Below are 18,372 nucleotides of genomic sequence, written 5' to 3'. Positions count from 1 at the left end.
CACACAGGTTGTCATGTGCTCTCCATTGGATAGATGGGAGAAGGCCAGGACTGCAAACCGAGATATCAATGGCTGAATATGTGCCATGTGCCACAATGAAATGTGTGGGGGCACCTGTATCTAAGAGGCGGAGGTCAAGTTGTGACAGTGCCTCAGTCAGTAAGCACGGTGTCACCCCACAAGGGGTTATGAGCGTTAAAAATCTCCCGAAAGTAAGAAAGGTTAGGGAGTTGATGAATCAGTGCAGCCAATACGTTCAGGGGTACTTCACCATCTGGAGGAAGATATATGTTGCAGACAGGTATTTCTTGCGTCATCCTTATCCTGGCAGCCACAGCTTCAAGAGGATTATGAAGGGGCACAGGTTCACAGCATACTGAGTTCAGGATATAGACACAAACTCCACCTGACACTCTATTATAGTCATTACGGTTCTTTTAATATCCCCTGTAGCCATGGAGAGCAGGGTCCGCATTTTGGGGAACCAGGTTTCCTGAAGGGCAATGTGCAGAAGCAGGTGTAAAGCTTAACAGTTGCTTTAGCTCAACCAGATGGTGGAAAAAACCACTGACACTCCACTGGAAGATGATGTTATCATGAGGCTGGGAAGGCATGAAGCGTGCAAGGAGGCAGGTTATGCCTCAGGGTCACCTGCTGCCTCCGAATGAGTATTTGCAGCTATTTCTATGGTGGATGAGACATCAGTGAGATACAGGTCTGCAGGGGATGCTAAGATCTCCAATGCATCCTCAGATGCAGAATTGATAGGGAGTGGTGGTGTTGGGGCCACCAGAGGGTCCTGTTTCTTAGCAGACTACTTCTTAGTTTTCTTGCTCTCTCGCTTCTCCTTAGGGGCTTGCTAGGAAGATTTCTCCGAAGCAGCTTCAGGCACGGAGTAAGACCACGAAGCTCTTCCGTCCAGCAGTTTTTGGCCTCTTGAGCCACAGGCGAGTGTCTACCGTGGCATTAGTGGAGACCTGGGGAGAGAGGGCCCCAGAGGACCCCTTCCGCATGAGAGGAGCAGGAGGAGGCTGTTGCTTCTCTGGTAGGGGGGGGGGGGGGGAGGAGACCAATGTCCTCTGCATTTAAGGGGGGGGGGGGGGGGGCACTTGCTCCCAAAATAGGTGCTTTGGGAGCCATGGAGGAAGATTTGGCCCCTACTACCAAGGAGGCAGATGTATTCTGGTGGCCCGGTGGACTCACTGTTCGTGGTACAAAGTAAGGAACCACTGGTACTTGGCACGGCGATGGTGACGTAGGTGCAGCATATGTCAATATCAACCAAAGGGGGTGTAATCTTTCAAATTTATGTTTAGCCTCTGTGTAATTCAACCAGTCCAGGGTCTTGTACTCCATGATTTTCTGCTCCGTTTGGAGTACTGAGCAGTCTGGTGACCAGGGGGAGTGGTGCTCTCCACTGCTGATAGAAGTGGGAGGTGGAGCACATGCAGTATCTGGATGCAGTGATGTTCCCAGTCTTGACATGTGGTGCTGGAAGTGCAGCGGGAAGACATGTGCCCGAATTTCCAGCACTTAAAGCACCACACGGGGGGAGGGACGTATGGTTCAACGTCACAGCAGTAAACCATCACTTTGACCTTTTCAGGCAACGAATCACCCTCAAAGGTCAAGATGAAAGCACCAGTAACAACCCTGTTGTGTTTTAGTTCCTTGTAAAAGCACCGGATGGAATAAACACCCCACCACTCTAAATTGGCGTGGAGCTCGTCGTCAGACTGTAAGAGGAGATTGTGATGCAAGAAGAGATTGTGATGGAAAATGATCCCCTGGACCATGTTGAGGCTTTTATGGGAGTGACAGAAACATGAGTATCACCCAGCTTGTCACAGGTGAGTAACACCCAGGATTGGGCTGGGGATGCTGTCTGAATCAAGACTGCCGTGTTTTGCATCTTGGATAGTGCTGTCACTTCTCCAAACTAATCCTCAAGTGTTCAATGAAAAATTGAGGCGTCGTAGATAGAAAGGAGTCCATCAGTTCTGCTACAGACTAAAAACTGAGGCGAATATGGCTCTCTCCGTTCTGTAGCCCCACATTCCTCCCATGGTGTAGCGAGGGATGGAAACGATTTAGGGTCATACCTGTCGGCATTGTATTCGATCTTGCCCTTCTTACAGACTGTTGGTGCCATATGGACATCAGCAAGAGATGACAGTCTGCTTCATTGCGGGTCATCCGCCCTGATGCCACCCACACCGATCAGGGGCTCTCCCCACGGGCGCCACCCAGCCACAGCAGAGGCCACCTGACATGATGGTCGTTGCTGGGAGTCCTCATGCCCCAGGAAGATAGGCATCTACTATTTGGCATACGTGTGGAGTTTACAACTCGGGTATCAGCAGTGCGATCCCTGTGTTTTCAGGGGGCTACCACCAAAAAGGTACATGATGGCCCCACCACAATAGACTGGCTACCAGGCTGGATATTGGGCACAAAGAAATCCAATAATGTCACGCGCAGGGGAGGGAGGGGGGGAGGGGAGGTAGGACAGGAAACAACGGAAGAAGATGACATAGCCCAGAAAGTGTCCATGCACAAATAGTTGAACCACAGGTGGAGATGCAAAGCCATGACAAGAGATTCGGGAGATCAAATCTAAGGGCACTATGGGTAACTTGTGCGCCACATAAGGCATCCTTCCCCATACGGCCCGCAGTTCTCTCTAATTTTGAAAGTGGCAGGTCAAACCATAGAATTGGGCCTGTACTCATAGGGCTGAAAAGTGAGACACTCCTTTTTGTCACTTCTTATGACAGGCAGAAATACGTAGGGCCTATTCCAACCCCCAGGGGAACATGGCAGAAGAGTGTGAGTTTGGTCAGAGCAGAGAAATTTTGTGCCTGTAACTGAAAGTACCCAGCACGAACCACTTGTAAAAAATCTTGCTTCCACCCCTAAAATAAAATTGGGCTTGATGAAGTAATTTTGTGAAGTCTCTACCACAGGGTAGACCCTGCACTAAGCACCTTTCCAAGAAATTTTCCCCCACCACATGAGACGAATTTAAAGGTGGGACTTCTTTCATTCCGAGAAGACAATGAAGGAAAGAGGAAAAAGTACACGACCACCTTCCGATCGGTAACTGATAACTTTCTATGAAATAACAAAGATCTCTAATTACAAGGCGATTGCTGAAAAAAGTTGCAAAATTTCAAGATGATGGGTTGTTACATGAGTGTGAAACTCCACTTTACTCACATGTCGAGTACTTTCCGGGGATTTGGAACTTTATATTGAAGAGCAGAGTGAACATTTTCACCGAGATATTAAGAGGAGGGACCAGCGGCACTGAACAGCATCTGTGTTGGCTGACTACAGTCGTATGTTAAAGAGGGACAGTTATCATCAACAAGAATCTGCAAGGAAGCCTTGTTTTTATACAACGTAGTCAAGAAACAAATTAGGGGAGTTCAGAGCCCCGTTTTTAATGTTTTTTATTTTTTAAATATATTTTGATTAAAATTTCACCTTGTGTGAAATGATGTTAGAATATTACTTCTCATTTTGTATTAAAACCTGATGTGACAGACAAAAACATTAGTTATTTCTAGGATCAGCATAACAAATTGATTCAAGAACACCTACTTTCAACAAACCATCTGACAAAATGTTTTAAAATGCTGAATAGTGTAACAACGACAATAACAATAAACAAACAAAAATAATAATCAATATTTATACATCATTATTGGGACAGTATGATGTGGTCTTACTTTAAACTACTAACTGTGTAATGAGAACATATGAGAAATCAGGAAACTGAAGTGCAAGAATTGTGAAAATTCAAGAGGATTTTAAATTCATTACAGATTATACATTTGCTAGTTTAAACACATTGTGTAGTAGACAGATGTTCATTCTGTGTGTTTTCTGCAATTGTATGAGGATCAAAATTCATGTGTGTTTTAAATTTCATTCATACTTTGATAAGAAAAGTCAAGACTTTTTAAAAGTTGACAACTCTTTTCATGCATTGTGCAGTTAAGATGTGCATGTCAGTGCCTATATGAACATCACAGAGTAAAACAAATATATGTGCTTTAGCAAACAGGCACTGGTATTTTCAAACAAGCAGTACATTTCAAAGAACAAACTGATAAAGGTGCAAACACAACCACATCTATCTCTGCCAACATTTATTTTACAGGAACAAAACACATCAAAATCATATACAGACATTTTAATGTGCCATTAATCTGCAATACTGCCACACAAATAACTACAGTAATTTACTTACATACATACCTAAGTTATCTATGAAAGATCATTTAACATTTACATTAGGCAAACACTTTGAGAAATCTACAGTTTGTTTAACAATTTGTGATATTTCTGTATCAAGAAGTTTGTGCAATGGTACTCCATCATGTTTATATATCCACTGTCCACTGATGAAATCGTATCTCTTTGGTCCACTTAAGGGTGAGGAAAGCCAAATCTGCTCATTTGGTGTCTGCCTGTTTATTACATATGTACCATAAGGACTTCCAAAATTTACAGTGAGAACACCATCCTAAAAAGAAATAATCATGGTATCACAGAAAACTAAATACAAAATTAGATTTGCAATGCGAAAGACAATGAGACACCTAAAATTAATATTTTCATTTAAGGAGTCCATGTCAGTAAACTTATACATGTTTCAGTTAAAGCTGTGATTTTTAAGTGAATTCTTGACAAGTATTTCATTATGAAGATTGGATGGAACAGTCAAACACAGTACCACTCTAATATAAAATCTTCATATGTGTCTTATCATACAATGGTTCAAATGGCTATAAGCACTATGCGACTTAACATCTGAGCTCATCAGTCCCCTAGACTTAGAACTACTTAAACCTAACTAACCTAAGGACATCACACACAGCCATGCACGAGGCAGGATCTGAACGTGCGACTGCAGCAGCAGCGCGGTTTCGGACTGAAGCGCCTAGAACCGCTCGGCCACAGCGGCTGGCTCATACAATGAATAAGAACCATTTACCAAAATAAAAATGAAAAACGAAAGGAGAAGTAACATAAATGGCCATTACATCAGCCAGAAGTAATACTAGCCCTACAAATTTTTCTTCATTAGCCGTTACTGTTTACATTTCAACAACATTTCCTACAATAATTTGTACCTTAATTATATCTAGCTAACTACAGTGTGAACCCAGAGCTAAAGGGGCACAAATACTGCTGCCTTGTTTACGTTGTTCTGGGAACTGGCATTAGAATCCTCTTGTTACGGAATCAGCAGTTTGATAAGGGCTGTGGAGAACGTGACAGAAAGGATTAATATTACTATTTCGGCACTGTTCTGTAAGGTTTCACATTCAACTTGACTGCAGAACGTAACCAAATTCAGCACCACATCCAGCAGTATTTCCCATGTATAGCAAAACAATCTGAGATATATTGTAACTGTTAAAGTGACAATGTTCCCATTGCGCTGAGAAGTGTTAAACCTGCAGTTCAGTAGTCACTGGTAATAATTGCCATAAATGTGTGACAATTCTATAATGAATAAAAAGGTCAGTACCCAGATTCCAGGAGCGGGCATATGGCCCCTCAACCCCATCCCTGCGGACACCTATAACCATAACCCCCCCCCCCCCCCCCTCTCTCTCTCTCTCTCTCTCTCTCTCTCTCTTTCCCCCCTCCCCCCCCTTTCTGCCTTAAAATACCTTCTTTCCTGTCCTGGCTATACCAAACAGCTGCTCTAATCTTCCGGGTCTTTTAAATGTGCCTGTACACCCCTTATTAATCTTCAGATGAGTTGGTGCCTTTCTTTATTTTTTATTTGTTACACAGTTCGGAGGATGCCATTTGTATAGCAAGTGGTCATGTGTATCATGGTAGAGACATCACAGAACATCTTTATTGAAACATTCATTTAAACTAGTCCAGTTACAAACTGCAGACACTCTTAACATAATGCCCTTCAGATATAGCTCTAACTGCAGCCATCAAACTTACAGTATTCATTACACACTTTTCATGAGCACCCCATCTTTTTGGTATATGGAAAGCTTTATTCTCATATGATAGTATCAATTTGTATTGCTATCTATCACTGTAGTGTTATTACAAATAATACATTTTAATGACTCTCATAAATTTTCAGTCCCATTTAAGGACAAACGAAATTACACAAAGGACAAAAAGAAAGTGAGCACTACACATTTGCTCCACCTGCAACACAAAACTGTCATCATAATCAATTGATTGATATTATTTAGCTCTGATATGGAGCATAATGACTTAGTGCTGTAGTCTCAAGTAGTAGTCAAGATCACGATCAATTCTCGTTTGGTGCTGTTAGCTCATGGTTGTGTACCTTCCTGTGATGGTTCAAAATTGGTATGAGGGGAGCTTAATGTAAGAGTCAGAGCCACACAAACAAAGTGCCTTACACTTATACTTGATGTACTTACACTGTATGTTACATCAGCAGACTTTAAATGGCCACAACCTTCAACAAGTTCTTCAAAATAGTCAGAAAAGGCTTCTAATGTTTCATCACATACATATTCAAATGTCCCCTTGTCAGAGAATCTGTGAAAATACAATAAAATAAAGTCACCTCACATGACAAATTATTTTCTCCATATGAAAGGTGAAGCCACCTCAAAAATTTTATTTTTCAACACTATCAACCACCTTGGCAGGAAAACAATACTGTAAGCAATAATGTTTGCTCACTAAGTTGGGCTTCTCAGTACTATTTAGCACAGTCACTCAGACCCTAGGATGAATGGTATCTGCCCCTTGTGAGAACAAGGGGACTTATTTGTCTCCCCTCAATCTCTGCCTGAATGACTTGTTCTTCCTTTTTAATCTTCCCCAAGCTATCCCTATCTCTTCCTCAAGTAAGGGACTAATAGTCTCAAAAGCTAGGATAGTTTCATGTACCTTTAAATGTATCTAATGGCAGTACCACAATTCTTCCTGAAGGTAATTACTAGCCAGCCATTCCGTCACTTTATGACTTAAGAGTTACATCACATACCTCTACAGAAAAGTAATGTATCAAACTCCTTAAAGCGTCTGCTTAATTTTATCAGGATTATTTTAATGAAAATATAAAACAATTAATAATACAGAGTTTAGGACAAAAGTTCAGGTTACCAATAATTTCCTTTTGATTTCAATGAGACGTGTGTCTTCATTTCAAATTGAGATTTAGTGCAAAGTTGTTCATGCAAATGCAGTCTGATGTACCGATTAAACATGTGCAATCCAAACATCAAACGAACATGAAAAAGTGACCATGTGGAATTAATATTAACTAGACTTGTGGTCAGGTGAATACAGGGTTATAAATACAAAACCAAACAGGGGTAATGCAGGAGTAGTTTTAATAATGAATTAAAAAAATAGGAGTGTGGGTAAGCTACTACAAACAGCATAGGGAACACATTATTGTGGACAAGATAGACACGAAGCCCACATCCACCACAGTAGTACAAATTTATATGCCAACTAGCTCCGCAGATGACGAAGAGATTGATGAAATGTATGATAAGATAAAAGAAATTATTCAGATAGTGAAGGTAGATGAAAATTTAATAGTCACAGGTGACTGGAGTTTGGTAGTAGGAAAGGGAAGAGAAGGAAACGTAGTAGGTGAATATGGAATGGCAGCACGAAATGAAAGAGAAAGCCGCTTGGTAGAATGTTGCACAGAACATAATCATAGCTAACACTTGGTTCAATAATCATGAAAGAAGGCTGTATACATGGAAGAGGCCTGGAGATACTGTATGGTTTCAGATAGATTATATAATGGTAAGACAGAGATTTAGGAACCAGGTTTTAAATTGTAAGACACTTCCAGGGGCAGTTGTGGACTCTGACCACAATCTGTTGGTTATGAACTGTAGATTAAAAATGAAGAAACAGCAAAAAGCTGGGAATTTAAGGAGATGGGACCTGGAGAAACTTAGAGAACCAGAGGTTGTAGAGAGTTTCAGGGAGAGCATTAGGGAACGACTTACAGGAGTGGGGGAAAGAAATACAGTAGATGAATGGGTAGCTTTGAGAGATGAAATAGTGAAGGCAGCAGAGGATCAAGTAGGTAAAAAGACGAGGGCTAGTAGAAACCCTTGGGTAACAGAAGAAATACTGAATTTAACTGATGAAAGGAGAAAATATAAAAATGCAGTAAGTGAAGCAGGCAAAAAGGAATACAAACGTCTCAAAAATGAGATCGACAGGAAGTGCAAAATGGCTAAGCAGGGATAGCTAGAGGACAAATGTAACGATGTAGAGGCATACATCACTAGAGGTTAGATAGATACTGCCCACTAGAGGTTAGATAGATACTGCCTACAGGAAAATTACAGAGACCTTTGGAGAAAAGAGAACCACTTGAATGAATATCAAGAGCTTAGATGGAAACCCAGTTCTAAACAAAGAAGGGAAAGCAGAAAGGTGGAAGGAGTATACAGAGGATCTATACAAGGGCGATGTACTTGAGGAAGAGCATGTAGATGAAGATGAAATGGGAGATATGATACTGTGTGAAGAGTTTGACAGAGCACTGAAAGCCCCAGGAGTAGACAAAATTCCATTAGAACTACTGATAGCCTTGGGAGAGCCAGCCCTGACAAAACTACCATTTGGTGAGCAAGATGTATGAGACAGGCGAAATACCCCTCATACTTCAAGAAGAACATAATAACTCCAATCCTAAAGAAAGCAGGTGTTGACAGATGTGAAAATTACTGATCTATCAGTTTAATAAGTCACAGCTGCAAAATACTAACACAAATTCTTTACAGACGAATGGAAAAACTGGTACAAGCCGACCTCACGGAAGATCAGTTTGGATTCCTTAGAAATGTTGGAACACGTGAGGCAATACTGACCCTACGAATTATTTTAGAAGATAAATTAAGGAAAGGCAAACCTACATTTCTAACATTTGTAGACTTAGGGAAAGCTTTTAACATTGTTGACTGGAATACTCTCTTTCAAATTCTGAAGGTGGCAGGGGTAAAATACAGGGAGCAAAAGATTTTTTTACAATTTGTACAGAAACCAGATGGCAGTTATAAGAGTCGAGGGGCATGAAAGGGAAGCAGTGGTTGGGAAGGGAGTGAGACAGGGTTGTAGCCTATCCCCAATGTTATTCAATCTGTATATTGAGCAAGCATTGAAGGAAACAGAAGAAAAATTCAGAGTAGGAATTAAAATCCATGGAGTAGAAATAAAAACTTTGAGGTTCGCCAATGACATTGTAATTCTGGCACAAACGGCAAAGGACTTGGAAGAACAGTTGAACAGAATGGACAGTGTCTTGAAAGGAGGATGTAAGATGAATATCAACAAAAGCAAAACGAGGATAATGGAATGTAGTCAAAATATGTCAGGTGATGCTGAGGGAATTAGATTAGGAAATGAGACACTTAAAGTAGTAAAGGAGTTTTTCTATTTGGGGAGCAAAATAACTGATGATGGTAGAAGTAGACAGGATATAAAATGTAGACTGGCAATGGCAAGGAAAACATTTCTGAAGAAGAGAAATTTGTTAACATCGAGTATAGACTTAAGTGTCAGCAATTTGTTTCTGTATGGAGTGTAGCCATGTATGGAAGTGAAACATGGACGATAAATAGTTTGGACAAGAAGAGAATAGAAGCTTTCAAAATGTGGTGCTACAAAAGAATGCTTAAGATTAGATGGGTAGGTCACATAACTAATTAGGTACTGAATAGAACTGGGGAGAAGAGAAATTTGTGGCACGACTTGACTAGAAGAAGGGATCGGTTGGTAGGACATGTTCTGAGGCATCAAGGGATCACTAATTTAGTATTGGAGGGCAGCGTGGAGGGGAAAAATAGTAGAGAGAGACAAAGAGATGAATACACTAAGCAGATTCAGAAGGATGTAGGTTGCAGTAGGTACTGGAAGATGAAGAAGCTTGCACAGGATAGAGTAGCATGGAGAGCTGCATCAAACCAGTCTCAGGACTGAAGACAACAACAACAATAGACTGACCAACACAATGGGGCACCAAGGCAGGCAAAGAGCACAGGTATTAAGTGTACTAACACAATGATCACCATGAGACTGTTGCTAGTAACATTGGTGCTTTACACAGTATCCCATGGGGCTGTCACTAGCCAGATTTTTCAATGCATTTACGAATATCATTGGATAGCATGCTTTGTTATACAACCCCAGCTCACGCAAGTTTGTTGAAGTACACAATATAGATGTCACGTAGCACGCAGATGTTATCTCAAGCATGTGAGACGTTATAAGTCGAGTCTCGGTTGCAGTTACAGTTTCTTGCAATTCTACTCGTTACTAGCTTCATGCTGTAGACATTAATTAGTAATACCTTAATGTGGAATATAAAAACATGATATGATATATGTTACTGTTTTATAATATATTTGCAAAATTTAGTTTGAGCTAAAATTATTACTAATTATTACAAAATATCAATGCCACTATATTTTCTTTTTATAGTGGACTTCTTGTTTCTGTATTGTTATGAACAGTGAGTATTGCGTTACTGAAGGCTTTAGATGAAATGGCTTGCACACATAAAGCAGAGAGACTTTATGACTATGTAAACTTATCAAAATGACAGTTTTGACTGATTATGGTATTAGTGATGGTGACAGCAGTGGTGTGGGTATGATGACTGATTATATTCATGGTGGTAATGTAAGTAGTCTTGTGGTCCTAGCACATATATTAATCACCTCAGTAAAGGTTGTTTGAAATGAATTGTGTTAACTTGCTAGGAAAAAGGTAATCAGGAAAAATACAATCATAAATACTTACAGATAAGAATGATTGGAATGTACACCAAATTTTTAACATATTTTTGTTGAGGAGATATTTGTTATTAATGATTAATGTAACTGATGCAATGCAAATGCAGCACAGCTTTTAATTGTAAACTACCTAAGCCCAACTGCACAGATGAAGTATAGTTGTTTAGCTTTTTTTATGTACACTGCACTGGTGCTGTATCCAAAAACAGATTACAAAAGCACAAATACCCAGTTCAACATTAACCTTTGCCTACAGTTTAAGTCAGAATTCTGATTCAGGTATTCCTTGTGTGTACTAAATGAGGAGACAATAAACCAGTTAAAAATATTATAAAACTAGTAACATCAAAGAAACATTAGTTATTGTAGAGCAAATTTTGTGAAGAAGATACACAAGATAAATCCACTGCCACAGATGAAACCATGGCATCATTTAGAGGATGACCAAACAGAAGTCGTAAATACGAAGTTAAGATTTTAAAATTATGTAGTAACTTTAAACAACAATTCTGAAGTATTGCAGAAGGAATAAGATGAAAATATAAAGACAAATCAGAATTGGAAGGTAATTACTGATGCAACTAAAGAATTAAGGAAAAACAAGGATGGCTGGCTGAAGAATATGAGGAAGCTATACATGAGAGACAGCAGACCGAATTGCTATGGGTACACAGTAACAAAGCAATATGCAGGAATAAGTAAAATCAAAGTTTGAAGAAATATGATGGCAAAACAGGGCATGTTAAGGACAGCAAACGTAAGATATGTAAGAATCATCATGGAGGAAACTCAGCAAGACTTTCATGGAAATAGATGTAAAGAGTTAAATAGGAAACTGAAGAGGTTTACAGAAGATCAAACCACCAACACCAAATCATAAAACTTTGCAATGGAAGGGGGCTAACAGGAGATCAAGAGATTGGGAGAAGATAGGTGGAATACTTCGTGGACCTACTAAATTTCAAGGAACCAACTGAATTACTCAAGTTTATTGACCCAGTAACAATGCACCCAGAAAATCCTCTACCCACCATTGAGGAGATAAGAAACCAGATAAAAAAACTTAAGAATAGCATGAGTCAAAGAGAGGATGGAATTCCAGCCAAACTTCTCAAAGCCGGGGACGAAGCCCTCTGCTCCAAAATCCACAAGCTGATTGAGTTAAGCTGAATAAAACAGGTAAAACCAGAGGAATGGAAGGTAGCTGTGATAGGTCCCATACACAAAAAGAAAAAGTCAATAGGTGACAGCTATAAGGGTGTGGAACTACTCAATATCTGCTATAAGATGATCAACTATCTACTACAATAAATCAAACCTCCGGCAACAGAAATAACTGGAGAGCACTGAGGAGGTTTACAAACAAGATGATCAATCACCAACCAGATATTTATCATACAACAGATCAGTGAAAAAGAAAAAAAAAATATGGCCCATAATTATATTTCCTCTTTGTAGACTTTAAGATGGCTTACGATAGTATCCGCACACCGAGTGATTAAAACGATGACAGAATTTGGCATACCAAAGAAATTAGTGATACTTTTAGTGATATGCCTATGTAACATAAAATCTAAAGCAAATCTAGGAATAAAATGACAAAATTTCCACATGGAGTGTTATCACAACTAGATGGATTATAAACTGATCTTTTCAATCTGGCACTCAAAAAGGTAATGCAGGAATTAACAAAGGGTGACTCCAGGTGAAATCAACCAATGGTTTAGTACTTAACCTCTCAGATTATGATACTTTTTTGTACATTTGTAGTAGTAGTAGTAGTAGTAGTAGTTTGCATGGAAAATCCCGAATTAAAACTTTTTGGATCTTTCATTTTTGAGTGATTAATTTTTAAATGCCCAAAATTATGCAACTTTTGTTACAATTTTAAACCTTAAAATCACTATATATCAAAAACTATTTAAATTACAGATCTAAAATTTGTACCACTTTATCCAGTCTCTTATAAGATTTAAAAGTGTGTGGTAATTGGCAATATTCATAACAATGCCTAATTTTCCCATATTTTTTAATTTTGAGAATTTAAAAATCAGATTTGTCTCGGAAAAAAAGGTATGGCAGTCATACACTATTAATACATGTGCCAAGTTTCATGATGGTGTTCCAGTGGGAATATACTGACATATGTTTCACATCACTTTGCAATATTACATCTAGATATTTAAATGACCTGACTGTATCAAGTAGCACACCACTAATACTGTGTCAGACCATTGCAGGATTGTTTTTCCTACACATCTGCATTAACTTACATTTTCTACATTTAGAGCTAGCTTTCATTCATCACACCAATTAGAAATTTTGTCCAAGTCATCTTGTATCACCCTACAGTCACTCGACTTTGACACCTCCTCGTGTAACACAGCTTCATCAGTAAACAGATGCAGATTGTTGCTCAACCTGTTTGTCAGATCGTTTATGTATACAGAAAATAATGGCGGTCCTATCACACTGCCCTGGGGCAACCTTAACAATACCCTGGTTTTTGACGAACACTCGCAGTCAAGCACAACATACTGGGTCCTATTACTAAGAAGTCTTTGAGCCACTCACATATCTGGGAATCTATCCTATATGCTCACATACCTCCGTTAACAGTCTGCAGTGGAGCCCTGTGTCAAGCACTTTTCAGAAATCTAGGTGTACAGAATCAGCCTGCTGATTTCATCCACAACTCGCAAAATATCATGTAAGCACAGGGCAAGCTGAGTTCCCACAAGCGATGCTTTCTAAAACCATGCTAATTTGTGGACGTAAAATATTCTGTCTCAAGGAAATTTATTATATTCAAACTGAGATTATGTTAAAGAGATCTGCAGCAAACCAATATTAAGGTTATTGGTCTGTAATTTTGTGGGTCAGATCTTTTACTCTTCTTTTATCAAGGAGTCATTTGTGCTCTTTTCCATTTGCTTGGGTCTTTGTGCTGCGCAAGAGATTCATGATAAATTCAAGCTTTAGATTACTCTTTGTAAAACCAAACTGGGATTCCATCCCATCCTGGCAACTTATTTGTTTTCAACTCCTTCAGTTGCTTCTCTATGTCAGTGACGCCTATCACTATGTCCTCCATATGGGAGTTTGGGTGAGGATGAATACCATACACACAAGAAGAAACGAAAAGAAGTACTCAAGACCTTGGAATCACTGGTATTGAGGTTCGGGCTATGAATTAGTATCAAAAGGACTGAGCACATGACCACTGAAACAGTGAATTGTAGCAGGTATAAACATGTGAAAGAATTCAAATATATTGAATTGATTTTTACTGAAGTAACATCAACTTAAGTAGAGATTAAGGGAAGGCTGCAGGGTGGGAAACAGATGGAATTACTTGCTAAGCCCAGTATTAAAATGTAGAAACTCGTAACAATTAAGACTATACAGAACTTTAGTAATATCAGCAGTACTGTATGAGTGTCAGACCTGAAGCACATGATGCAAACAAGACCTTAACTGAATGCTTACATTTGAGAGAAAGGTCCTCAGGAAAATATATGGACCAGTCTGGGACCCAAATACTGGAGAATATAGATGGGGCCAGAATACAGGACTAGAAGAGCTGTACAAGGTGCCTAGCATATAGAGAGTGATGAAAACCAAAAGACCTCAATGGGCAGGACATGTAGTTAGAATGGGAGAAATCAGATGACAAAATGACAACGGACTGGATTCCATCAGGCAGCAGATCAGTCGGAAGACTTAAGAGATGAATGTATGGGGTAAGATAACGCTGCAGCTGGGCGTCTTTGAGAACTGGAGACAAGCAGTGAAAGACAGAAGCAAATGGACAGCCCTAACTATGACGTCACGCAGTCCTCTAGACTTGATCGCTTAAAATAAAGCAGCATAATAACTGTTGGTGGTTACCTGCATTTTGATAGCTACCATTCCTCCCATACCCCAAAATCCCCCCCACATCCTAGCCACCCGTGGACAACATATCTGCAGTGATGAGAATCCCCTTGTTAAGTATGGTGATGGCCTCACAATGACCTTCCACAGACAGGCAGTTCCCCCGTCATCTATTCCAGAGACAGATTTACTGTTCCATATCCTCTCACACCTCAAATCCTCCCACCATCCTCAAGAATCAACTACAAAGGAAACACGACACCCACCCCCCCCCCCCCGCGCCCCCCCCAAAAAAATCACCCAATATCAACCTGGACTGGAACAACTGAACCACATTTTTCACAAGGGCTTTGATTATATCTCATACTGGCCTGAGATGAGGGTCATCCTTCCAAATATCCTTACCACCTCTCCTAAAAGATATTCCATCACCCAACCGACCTCCACAACATTCTAGTTCACCATCCTTGTGGCACTCACACTCCCACTCCCACCCCCACCCCTTGTCACAGGGATTATAACTCAGTGGCACCAAGGTGCAAGACCTGCCCAATCCACCCAAGTAGCAGCTCCTACTCCAGTCCTGACATATGCTTATCCCATCCCATCACAGGCCAGGCCACCTGTGAAAGCAGCGACATCATATACGAACTCTGCTGCAAGCACTGCCGACCATCACGATGTATGGTTACTGCCAAACTGTTGCCAAGAACACAGATGACCATCTAGTGGCACAACATACAGCTGAGCAAAATATCTCAATTTCAATGGCTGCTTCACAGCTCAAAGCACCTGGATGCTTCCCTCCACCACCAGTTTCTCTGTTCAATGCAGACGGGAGTTATGCTTACAACATATCATCTCCCATAATCATTCTGGCCTTGGTCTCAAGTAACCCACTGTCCCCACATCCTCCACCCAACAGTTTCTTCTTTCTCAAACCTGCCATCCCCTCTAAATTCACATTCCCAAACCTCCTTCAGTGTGGGCTGCTACCTACCAACAGCTACAACTGTCCCAACCCATATACCTGTCATCCCCCCCCCCCCCCCCTGCATTACTAGCTGGCAAACAGTCCGCCTCCATCCAGATTGCTAGCCACCCACCCCGAATTCCTCTCCCTGCCTTCCTCTTCCTCTACCAACCCAACCCGTCACTACCCGGACCACAACCAGACCACCTGCTGCAAAATAACATTGGAACTGTCAATCTAGCCACCACCATGTAGGGGCATAAGCATGTATAATATGTGTGTGTGTGTGTGTGTGTGTGTGTGTGTGTGTGTGTGGTGTGTGTGTGTCCTATCTACAACTCAATGCTTCTGCTTTTAAGCGAGTGGCCTCCTTTAACCCTAAGGCGTGTACAGTCTACAACAATTTTGCTGCAACATTTGTGAGATAGCTTGTAGTTGCTTTTTGTGACATAGAGCAGTAGTGAGAATGGGGAATTGTCTGCTCACTCTTCAGTTTGCAGACCTACCAGTAGGATTTTGGAGTATATACTGTACTCTAACATTATGAATCAGCTTGAAGAAAATTACTTATTGATACATAACCAACATGGATTCAGAAAATATTGTTCTTGTGCAACACAGCTAGCTCTTTATTCCCATGAAGTAATGAGTGCTGTCGACAAGGGATATCAGATAGATTCCATATTCCTAGATTTCCAGAAGGCTTTTTATACTGTTCCTCATAAGCGAATATCGATCAAATTGCGTGAATATGCAGTATCGTCTCAGTTGTGTGACTGGATTCATGATTTCCTCTCAGAGAGGTCACAGTTCGTAGTGAATGATGGTAAATCATCGAGTAGAACAGAAGTGATATCTGGCGTTTCGCAAGGTAGTGTCATAGGCCCTCTGCTGTTCCTGATTTACATAAATGACCTAGGTGATAATCTGAGCAGCCCCCTTAGATTGTTTGCAGATGCTGCTGTAATTTACCGTCTAGTAAAATCATCAGACGATCAATTCCAATTACAAAATGATCAAGAGAGTATTTCTGTATGGTGAGAAAAGTGGCAATTGGCACTAAACAAAGAAAAGAGCAAGGTCATCCACATGGGTACTAAAAGAAACCCGAAAAATTTTGGGTATACAATAAATTACATTGGAAAGACCACAGAGATAATATTGTGGGGAAGTCAAAACAAAGGCTGTGCTTTGTTAGCAGAACACTTAGAAGATGTAACAAACCCACTAAGGAGACAGCCTACATTACACTTGTCCGTCCTCTGCTGGAATACTGCTGTGTGGTGTTGGATCCTTACCAGGTAGGACTGACGGAGGACATCGAAAAAGTGCAAAGAACAGCAGTTTGTTTCGTGTTATCACGCAATAGGGGTGAGTGTGTCATTGATATGATACGCGAGTTGGGGTGCCAGTCACTGAAACAAAGGCAGTTTTCTTTATGCGGCAAGATCTATTTACGAAATTTCAATCACCAACTTTCTCTTCCAAATGTGAAAATATTTTTTTGACACTCACCTATGTAGGGAGAAATGATCATAATAAAATAAGAGAAATCAGAGCTCGAATGGAAAGATTTAGGTGTTCCTTTTTCCCCATGCGCCATTCGAAAGTGGAATGGTACTACCAGGCACTTTAATTGTAGAGTAACCACGTAGATGTAGACCTACGAAGGTGGGAACTACATGACTACAATTCAGCTGCCTACCTTCCCTTATGCTTCTAACCTCCACCCCTGCCTTTCCACCCTGTTACAGCCCCAGATCACAATTTATGGTTCTAATGCTCTTTGATGTGGTACACACACATAATTGTTGTTAATTGAAGTGAGTTAAAAACAACTACCTCAATTTTATACCATTAAAACACTATTTTTAATAATCTGCGAGTTTTCCATCCAGTACAATGCAGAAACTATTAGTCCTAGATGAAAAAGGAACAAAACCTTTCTTGTAGGAAATTTAATGTATCTTAATTTTGTACTGGGAAAAATTTCCACTTGATGCAGTTTTCCAGATAGTCAAGAAAAACCTAAAAAAGTGACTTTCACATCCTCCGCTTCTCCCACTCCCACGCTCACATCCCACTGGTCAGGGTATTTAGTATGTAGTTCATGAAACTCACATACATCACTGTTCAAAAATTTGTGACCATACCAATTTCCCCTCCCCAGGTGACATTTTTTTGTTACTGGCTTACTGGGAAAAATCATGTAAATTACAAATAACCAGAAACATAAAAATTTAACCTTGAAATTAATTTTTTATAACATGTCCAGTTCCATCACAGCTCAAAAGACTAGTCTGGAAACAGTCTGAAATGTAGTTATTCCACTACTTTTAATAAACTTCAAGTTAGTATATTCATAAGCTTAAAATCTCTCATAAGGGAGAAAAATTCAAAATATTTGCATCCTAAGTAATGACTGACATTTACTGCCTTTTTCTTTTTTCATGGCGCTGGTCTAGTATGGTTGAAGTGATAACATTCTACATAATATAAACAATATTAGTCTAACAGATCATGGGAAAGGTGCTGTTGATGGAGTTAGTGACGAGAGTGAGTTTGGTTGGCTGGTTGGTTTGGGATATAAAGGGACCACAAACTACAGGGTCAACAGTCCTGTTTTCCTGACAAAAGCAAGGCTCGACTTACTACACGTTCTAGCAGCTTACAAATAACATTGTTGAGGCTGATGGACAGATAACTATCCACATCAAGTAGGTA

The 18,372-nt window shown here is 40.2% G+C and overlaps 1 protein-coding gene across 2 annotated transcripts in view; it reads right to left on the bottom strand.

Moving 5' to 3' along the window:
- Positions 1–4,142: 4,142 nt before the first annotated feature.
- The window catches only part of LOC124804851 (frataxin homolog, mitochondrial), a 36,996-nt gene continuing 22,766 nt past the window's right edge, over positions 4,143–18,372 (bottom strand). For both annotated transcript variants that reach the window (XM_047265216.1, XM_047265208.1), the window contains exons 2-3: positions 6,441–6,561; positions 4,143–4,534 (exon numbers count right to left, since the gene is read on the bottom strand). In XM_047265216.1, coding sequence (XP_047121172.1) covers positions 4,286–4,534; positions 6,441–6,561 — 370 coding nt within the window. In that variant the 3' untranslated portion in view covers positions 4,143–4,285. The remainder of the gene's footprint in view (positions 4,535–6,440; positions 6,562–18,372) is intronic.

The sequence above is a fragment of the Schistocerca piceifrons genome, chromosome 1, assembly GCF_021461385.2.
Source record: "Schistocerca piceifrons isolate TAMUIC-IGC-003096 chromosome 1, iqSchPice1.1, whole genome shotgun sequence".
Taxonomy (NCBI): domain Eukaryota; kingdom Metazoa; phylum Arthropoda; class Insecta; order Orthoptera; family Acrididae; genus Schistocerca; species Schistocerca piceifrons.
Note: the sequence above shows the minus strand (reverse complement) of the source record. Positions and strands in the feature narration are given on the sequence as shown.